The 9,759-nt window shown below is 37.9% G+C and overlaps 1 protein-coding gene across 4 annotated transcripts in view; it reads right to left on the bottom strand.

Moving 5' to 3' along the window:
• Nucleotides 1-1,699: 1,699 nt before the first annotated feature.
• The window catches only part of ZC3H13 (zinc finger CCCH-type containing 13), a 46,340-nt gene continuing 38,280 nt past the window's right edge, over nt 1,700-9,759 (bottom strand). For 3 of the 4 annotated variants that reach the window (XM_027720252.2, XM_039382899.1, XM_039382900.1), the window contains 4 exons: nt 6,892-7,047; nt 6,010-6,210; nt 2,779-2,942; nt 1,700-2,191 (listed from right to left, as the gene is read on the bottom strand). In XM_027720252.2, the coding sequence (XP_027576053.2) occupies nt 2,021-2,191; nt 2,779-2,942; nt 6,010-6,210; nt 6,892-7,047 (692 nt within the window). In that variant the 3' untranslated portion in view covers nt 1,700-2,020. The remainder of the gene's footprint in view (nt 2,192-2,778; nt 2,943-6,009; nt 6,211-6,891; nt 7,048-9,759) is intronic. The other variant, XM_027720255.2, reaches the window with a different exon arrangement.

Here is a 9,759-nt window from a genome sequence, read left to right as displayed (position 1 = left end):
GATTGATCTGCCCTGAAAATTAACAGAATGTAAAATATATGATACAGCCACAGAATATCCCAAGCTGGAAGGGACGCACAGGGATCATCGAAGTCCAACTTCTAACCCTGTACAGGACCCCCAAGTATCACACCATGTGCCTCAGAACGTTGTCCAAATGCTTCTTGAATTCAGACATGCTTGGTGCTGTGACCACTTCCCTGGGGAGCCTGTTCCAGTGCCTGATAACTCTCTGGGTAAGGAACTTTTTCCTTATATACAACCTAAACTTTCCCTGACTCAGCTTTAGGCTGTTCCATCATTCCTGTCACTAGTCACAGTGCCTCCCCTGTGCTTCCCCTCATGAGGAAGTTGTAACTGCAATGAGGTCTCCCCGCAATCTCCTCTTCTCCAGGCTGAACAGACCAAGTGCCCTCAGCCACCCCTCATACGGTTTCCTCTTAAGGCCCTTCACCATCTTTGTTGCCCTCCTTTGAACACTAAGAGCTTAGTATCTTTCTTATATTGTGGTGCCCAAAACTGCACACAGAACTCAAGGTGAGGCCACCCCAGTGCAGAGTAGAGCGGGACAATCCCCTCCCTCGACCGACTGGCGATGCTTTGCCTGATGCCTGCCAGGACATGGTTGGCCCTCCTGGACACCAGGGCACTGCTGACTCATGTTCAACTTGCCATCAACCAGGACCCCCAAGTCCCTTTCCACAGCACTGCTCTCCACCCTCTTGTTCCCCAGCCTGTACATACATAGAGGGTTGACCCACCCCAGGTGCAGAATCCAGAACTTTCCTTTGTTAAACTTCATATGGTTGGTGACTGTCCAGCCCTCTTATTTGTCAAGGTCTCTCTGCAGAGACTCTATGCCCTCCAGAGACTCAACAGCTCCTCCCAATTTAGTAGCATCTGCAAACTTGCTTAGTATCCCTTCCAGTCCTGCATCCAAGTAATTTACGAAGATGTTGAAGAGCACAGGGCCCAAGATGGAGCCCTGTGGAACCCCACTAGTGATTGGTCACCAGTCTGATGTCACCCCATTCACCTCTGTGCTTGATCCGTGAGCCAATTGCTCACCCACCACATGATGTGTTTATCCAGCTGTGGGCTGGACATTTTGTCCAGAAGGATCCTGTCAGAGATTCTGAGTATCAAAAGCTTTACTGAAATCCAAAAAGATTACATCCACTGACTTCCCTTGATCAACTTGGTGGGTTACCTTGTCATAGAAAGAAATCAGGTTGGATAAGCAGGACTTTTCCTTCAAAGCCGTGCTGGCTGTGACCGATGACTGCGTTGTCCTTCAGCTGTTTTTCAAAATGCATGTGTTAGTTCTTTTTGTAAGCCACCAGCATTTCCAAAACGCAGTTAGTCTGCTAAATATAGGCACCTAAAACTGGTCCTAAAACATTTCCTAAAGTTTTTTGGGTTTTATACTTTCTTTTTTCATCAACAAGAAGGGGAGCCTTAACTGACTAGACTACATTTTTGTGTCCAGAAATGACAGTAAAGGAAACCTATGTTAAAGATGGAAAAGAGCTAGAGTTTGGCCCAAATCCATACCAGAGGCTACTGTGACAAGAAAGGGATTTGGAAAGTGAAGACAGACAGACTCCTAGGAAAGAAGTTACTTAAGAAATTCCAGATGTACTGAGGGACCAAGGTGGTAGCGGGAAAACCCATTCATAATAAGGAAAAAGATACCCAGTTAGTTTTCTTCAGTTTAATATCAAGTGGTGTTATAAACTGCTAAACCCAGACATCTTCACATTATTACACTTGATGCACCATAAAACAGGTTTATGTTACAGTGTAAGATTCACTATTATAAAAGTTGCAGAGACCTTCACACACAAGTCTTTATTTTTTACTCCTCCTATTGGCATCCAAAGCCAGTAATTCTTATCTGTGTACAAATGGAGTATTTTCTTCTATCTTCTACAGTCACTTTCCAACCAACCAGTTCTAAACAGCAACACCAACACTCGTAGTGAGAAATCAACTGGTAAGTGCCACTGCAGTCATTTGCTCAAGTCACACACACTTCTTGCTGGATAGTTGGCTGTGGAATTTTACTGTCCTCTGTCTTTTCCTGCCCAGGAACCTGGCAGACAGTTTTCCGTTTGAATAACCGTAGACTTAACCGTAACAAGTCACTGTCCATTGCTGCAGAATTTGTGTAAGTTTGTTTTGTTGCACCCTGTTGAAATGAAAAATGAAAAATAAAAAAAGAAAGAACTGAAAACAATGGCTTTTAACATGTAAACTGAGAAATTACTCTCAAGTACTCTCAATAATTAGAGGTTAAATCATACATTTCCACTAGAAAAGACTTTGAGAATTAATGATTTTTCTATTAGCATGAAAGATCATAAATTCCACTGCAGTAGCAAATATGGTTAAAGTAATTTTTCTTTCAATTTTAACTTGAATTCTTAAAATTCTTATAAAAGTATACGGAATCTTAAGTAGGAGAATTATTCAACAATTGCCTTTGAAATTGTATTTTACCCAGCTACTTTTATTATGCATTCTCTAGATATAGAAAATGTATCTCCAGAATTTAAATCCCCAAATGAGAAGAAACAGAACTTACCTTGTCTCATACTTAATCTCTCATTTTAAGTAAAAAATAAACACCCTAAAACCTCTCTAAATAATAGTCTCTTAATTATTTATAGGACTAGGTCTACTTCAGAACAACAAACACAAAAATTATCTCCTAAGAGAAATGCTCTGCTTAGTGGAATCCACACTTTGACCAAGCACTGTAAGCAAAGTACTTGCCTTTTCGTTCTTCATTAGCTGCTTACGAATTGCAGAATCCCTCCGAAAGCACAGAGCTTTACAGCAAGGACCCAGATTACTGAGAAGACCTGCTCTCTCTTCTTTTCGTCGAAGTGCAGCCATGTTCAATGCCCCCAGTTCATGTTCAAAAAGGTTTTCTGCATCTAGAAAGAATTCATAGTTGCAGAGATTAACATATACATGGTATTTTTGAACAGCAATATACAGTTGTATGAAATTCCTTAAAATTTTACTATTTGTATTTCTGCCTTCTAAAAAATACCGAGGTTTGGAAAAAAAAGGATGTTAGAGTTTATAAAACAGCATTAACAAATCCTTTGCCATTCAAAGGGAAGGATGGGTATTCTTCTATTTAGCTTCAGCACTGGGAAGCAATTTTGAGACAGCCATCACTGAGAAGCCTAAAAATCAAGTGACAGGTCCGGACAGAAGACAGGGTATGATTTATGGTCAGACCTGTGTGATGGAAGAAAGGTGTTTACCACTTGCATTAATCATAAAGTAGTCTAATTTTCACTTCTCTGCAAGACATCAGATAACTGTACCAGTATCAACACAGGGTCTGTATGGCTAAACAGGAGTGAAATAGAACTATCTAGAATAATTCTTTCATATGTGGTGGATGAAACTAGAGAACAAGTCAACAGATGCTAATGAACTACCCCTTCCTACCAGCTCACCTAATGCATTTGTGAACAATACTCAAAGTGACAGCCCCTCAGCACATTTACCAGGAGAAACAGTGAGCAGATCGAACACTTCTACAAGAGATGGATCCTGAGGAGAATCTTGTTCTGCAACAAGTCTGTTTCTATGAAACGCAGACAAACCCAAAAAGAGTGGCTGGACCACAGCTCACTGATTTATAACCCTTTTACAATAAATAGGAAGATTATGATATAATAGAAAGAAAAAAAAAAAGGTAAGGTATGTGGCTAAGACCAATCCAGCTGCTTCTATATAGTAACTGGGTGTTCAGCAGGGAATTTAACACTTCATCAGAGATGCCAAGAAACCTGGGAAAAATATAGCATCTAACTGCTACAGCAGTTTGGCAGTATACATACAGAAGAGGACAAAGATGCATTTTTAAACCACTCAGAATTTGGATGAAGCTCAGTAAGACTACTTTCTAAACAAGGTGAAAAGAAACAAAAAAGTTACATGCAACGAAGGGCAGGTTAAAGAGAATTGCACTGAAATCATCAAGACAACCTCAATGGTCCATCAAAAAATGGAAATAAGTGACAAGACACAAAAAGGTCACTTCAAAGGTAACACAGACAGCTTGCAGAGTCTTCCTGGGTGCCAGATGCTTGCTGAGCGTATCTGGCAAGTAAGCCTGTCCATATCCTTAGAGGAAACAATTGAATATAATAGATAGAGGACAAGTCAGCTACAGATTTTTGTCTCCAAAGAAAAAATAATTAAAAACCCCCACCCCTAAACAACCTATCATTTCCTTTCTTTCTGCATTTCAGAGTATTACCATAAACTTTTCATCCTCAACAAGAACAAAGATGGGAACAGGAAACTCAGGAATAAGACAGGGAAACAAATTATACCACCATGAAGAAGTCCAAAGTGAAAATGCTGTGTTTTCACTGTAACACACGCTGAACATATCTAGCTTGAATTAATTCACTTTTTAGGGCATCATATCTGTGCCTTCCTTTAGAATACACGTGCTGTGGCTGTGTAATCACTACACAAAGAACATTCACCTGGCAGGTTACAGAAGAAGTGCATACATTGAAAGCCTGCTGGCAGTTCCATGTGTAGCAACTTCAATGCACGAGACTGCACGCACACCAAAGGGGCATCAACAGAGGTACTTCAAATCCCCCTTCCTCTCCAGAACAAAGTTCTGCTGAATTTGAGTACACTTAGGACAGTCCAGAGGCAGTGCTGGACAGCCTCCTATTATCACTAAGGACTTTGTTTATTTCTAGGGAAGCATGCAAGGATCACTGAGATTATTTCGGGTATCATTTTAAACAGCCAGGTACAGTGATTCTGCAGTGCAGTGCAAGGAATCCCTGGTAAAAAGCATTCAATTATATAGCAAAATTAAAGCTTACAGGGAAAGAGACATAGTCATACCTTTATTATATCAGTTTGTATCCTCAGGAAGACTCAATATTTATTGACTTGAGGAAAAAAAAAGTAGAAGCACTAGCAACAGCCCAGGATTAATAGTTATACAACTCAAATGGCTCAAACAAGCAGTGACATTGATGGAGATTAGCAGGACTAGGAGAAGTTTTGGATTAGGGGTTTTTTTTCCCACTTATCTGAGACTGTGAGGTTAACAAGACAACTGCATGAAGAATAATGTAAAGAATTGAAAAGTATTGTTTCAAATTAAGAACTAGAATATACAGAGTAAAAAAACCAAAAAGAACATGAGCTCCATAGATACTATTATTTATAAGCCATAATTTTCTAACATTTAAATCATGCAATAATTTGCACAGAGATCTTAGAGAAAGCAAATATTTCATAGCCCTAAAACAACCATTCTACCATGCAATTTGTTGCAAGCAGCTCAACTGTTTCCTGTGATGCAAAGAGAAAAATCAATATTCTTTCTCATGCAAAAGCCCTGCTTACCCTACAGCACTGCAGTAAACAGCACTGATACAGTTCCTGCCCATCCCATCTATTATGCATGTCTTATGACACACTTTGTCCAAATTCCAAACCTGTGTATTGAACTTCCCACTTCTAGCAGAGGTATAATATAAAAATTTCACTTAGTGCCTTCATTCTGACCCCAAAACTCCTATCTATGAATTCTAGAGAGGATCCTCAGAATAAAAATAAGATGATGGGCAGTAGACCTTAAGAGAAAATAAGAAATCTTATCTCTTTTTTGCGACATTACTACTGGTTCACTGAAAAAGATATTTAGCTCTCTAAAACACTACTGATACACTTTGGGCTGGAAAGCATGAATGGTCTCACAAAAAGAATATTCTGCTAAGATAAATTTTTTTTGTTTTGGTTATTAGTCTAGACTTCCTCATCACTGCTGGAATGAAAACACTAATTTGACTGACATGCTGCTGTATTACATCCCATAATTTTCACACAATACTCATTATACATTTTCTATAGTCTCTGAAACCTAAAATAATGAACTAATGCACATTTCATTAGGACTTTTTCACTAAGCACAAAAGACAGTTTAATCCCTGCAGAAATTACCTTTAGGTTTTTCTAACACTCTCTGGCAAGTCTCTTTTATTTTGGTGAAGAGCTCTGGTCCTGCCAATCGCTTGGAAATGCCAACTCTCAACATAACAGCACCTGGTGTAAATTTTAAGAGAGCAGCTCCAGGCTCACGTGGTTCTTTTGGCTGCTTTGGCATAAGACTGGACCAATCTACATCTATAACATCCACTGGATCTGCAAAGACATCGACAGAGAATAAGTTATCACATTTGATTAATTTCATATGCTGTGTACATCACTGCCTCCTAAAACAAATATATATTGGATGAACATTGTTTTAGTTCTCTTGGACTCTGAAGGTAAAAATGCCAAAACTCACTTAGGTGGAAAAAAGGAGCATAAAAATATAAAGCTTTGTGGATTAAAAAACCAAACCAAACAAACTACCACTAACATCTGCTTAATTTTTACTGTAATCCCTGTGCAAAAGGCTGCTCAGACCCTGCTTAGCCTGCAGATTTGGACATATCACTGACACATTCACAAAAGTTACAGTACAACTAAACATGCTAAAACAGACTGAAATTAAATGCTTAAAAAACTAGTTACTACTTCAACTCTGGATGCTGGATTTTTTTTTTTTTCAAAAGAAAGATATACTATTTATTGTGTTTCTCTAGTACATTTATCATAGAAAATACAAACACTGATCATACAGCCCAGATTACCCAACTGAACTTAAGACAATTAGAAGATCCCATGCTTCCTGATCCATTTGGAAAACACTGAAGCACAGATAGAATCTGATCATAAACCGCACTCCTAATTCAGAAATACTGTCAACACCACAACAGCATTATATACAAACTGATCTATTCTTTATATTCAAATAATCATAAAGGGGGGTTGATATACTTTTACCAGGCATCTTCTCATCCTCCTGTTGATCCTCACGCTTTTCAGCATCACCTGCCAGAATTTCATCCAGTTCATCATCACTGATTGGCTCATATTCTCCAGCACCAGAACCCAGTGACTGTACATCATTAGTCTTTGTTTCATCCTCTCCTCCTACAGAGACAGATATATACTGTCACTTTAAAGCAATCATATTTGTTTTCTAAACACACTTTAAGCTGCCTGAAGACAAAAAAGGTTTAGTAAACTAAACTGTTAGCTTTTAGGGACAAGTATATTCAACATAAAACCAGGCATTAACTCACAGAAGTTATTTCTCTCATACACAATGTGACAGTTTGAATTTTACATACATCAGTCATTTTTTTTTGGTGCAGTACTAGTCAAACTGCACACAGATGGCCATATTCACAAGAAACATGTTGATTATCTGGTATCTGACAAGTAATTTATAATACAAATCTAAGTTAGTGCCACAAAGTCTAGATTAATGTGCTTTTGCACATTAATCTAAATTCAAGATTCAGTCCCAAGGCTCAAGGAGAAGTAACAAAACTCCAAACTTTTACAAAAAGGTAATAGATATCCTGAATGAAAAAATCATGCAAAGTTTTTAGACTCTTTGTGGCAGTCACAAAAAGAGCTTTTAAGCCATGTCAACTTCCTCTAGTTGTTGTTACCCTCCCATCCATCCAGACAGTATATACGTATTACAGATACCAGTGCTGTACGTGGAAACGTTCCTTAAGACTTGTGAACACAAGGCACTCAAACATTGTATTTTGCCTTTCACGAAAGGAACATCTGAAGGAATTCTGTCACCTCCAAGACTGAAAGATCTGACTCGAGCATTCAAAAATCCTATTGTTCTAAACTCAGGCTTTCCTATGGTTCTGCACCATGGTACTGGCAATGAGTTGTGCCACACAAACTGGACAGAAATTACCAGGATCCTCCCCTGTGGATTACTGCTATTCTAATATCTTCCGGCTCCCTTAGCCAGAAGGGAACCTGCTTCCATTTTAAGTTCCTCCCTCACTTTTTTTTGGCTTGCCTTCATAAAAGCTACAGAGGGAGAAGAAAAAAATAAAATCACCTCAATTAACCTAAAAATCAGCATGGAAAAAGCAAATAAAATACATGTTAGCAGAACATAAATTAACTACTCAGACCACCTGGTAATGGTTTGGAGGAAGCATATAGCATCTTACTCATTATTAAAGCCCACTCCTAGAGCAAACACATTAAGGTTCAAAACATTACAATAATTTTATTATATCCTGATGCATTTTGTTAGAATATATACTACAGTAATTCATCCAAGTAAATACCAGATACCTCCTTAACATTATCAGACTTGGAAATTGTATTTAATTTTCTAACAAGATTTTCCTTTTTAGAAAGGAAAGTAAGGTGTTCTGCACCAGATTTAAATTTGTGTCTTACAACTTGAAATATTCACTGCCTGTATGATCCACCTTCTGCATCCACACCAATCTACCAGATACACCAGCTCACCAGTACTACCTGTTTGGACCCATTAAAAATTTGGTGTATTAAGCAATTAAAAATAATAATTCATAATTGTAAAATACATAAAAATTTTAACTTTGAGTCAAAGTTTGATAATTTCTGGACTATAATCCTATCATTACTTTTACCACTCTTTTGTGGAGATATACTTTCATAATAATTCTGCGTTAAACACTCAACACACTACTCAGCTAAAAGGAACGATGTAAACAGGAGTTACAAACTAATGAAAGACAATGAAATACACTAAACCTTAGAAAATCATAAACATGCTATATATAGCATGCTTTAATAAAATAGAATGCCATCTCATACTTTACAAGAGATATTTTTCTAAAAAAAAAAAATCCTAAATATACCATAACTTCCCACAGATGATAATTTTCAGAGAATTTAGAACACAATCTTTGAAAACCAGACAAAAGAATACACACTAAAATACTCAGAAGTCTGCTGAAAGGCTGAACCTAAGAACACATTTAACATCCACAGCCTGTTTAGTTACAGGTGCCCTCTTGGAAACAGGTAATGTATCTAAGAATAGCCTTTCATTATCTCTTTTCTGAAGCTACCACACCGTACTCTCAGATTTACTCATGTACCACTCCTTTCCTCTAGCTTAAAAATAGTTGATCTGTCTATTATAGCAAGACAGAGCATATCTTTTGAGGTTCACTCTAAATACCATCTTTGTCAAGTGCTTCCACTTCACAGATAATCTCCATAAATGGAATTTTCTCTATTGTACTGGTCACCCCTAATGACCACTTTGTGAGTAAGCATAAAGGGGACACAAGTAACAAATACTTCTCATCATCCTCTTGAGACAGCATTTAACTGCTCAAATTAACAATTAACACTACAGATAATTCTTATTAAGAATGCAAACACAATTAGCATAACCATACCATATACCAGTTACTCTGGGTTTAGACTCATTTCTTTCTTGTTGTTGATATGGGTTAGAAATACTTCCCAACTTCCTATCCACGCAAAGCTCAAGCTTCTAATCCATGTGACAAACTCTTAAAGTCTGTCAATTGTTTGCCCCTTACTTACTTTATTTGTCAATCCTAAACTCATCTTCCCCAGGATCAGTAGGGCCAGCAAACTGAAGCCACATTTACCTCAGGAAAGCTATTTTTGGACTGTTGTGCCACGCCATACATATGTTTCACCTACTAATCAGACAACCATTTCTACGATAATAGGGTTCTGCAGAAAAAAACCCCAAAGAACAGTTCCAAGTCAACACTTTTTTTTTCCCTTCGCTCATTACCTATCGCTTCCAAAATAAGAAATAGATCTTACAATAGATAACCAGGCAATCAA

The sequence above is a fragment of the Pipra filicauda genome, unplaced genomic scaffold (genome assembly GCF_003945595.2).
Source record: "Pipra filicauda isolate LSUMZ 115617 unplaced genomic scaffold, ASM394559v2 scaffold28_size6257848_pilon, whole genome shotgun sequence".
Classification (NCBI taxonomy): domain Eukaryota; kingdom Metazoa; phylum Chordata; class Aves; order Passeriformes; family Pipridae; genus Pipra; species Pipra filicauda.
The sequence above is the reverse complement of the archived record's forward strand: the minus strand, read 5'-3'. Positions and strand labels throughout refer to the sequence as shown.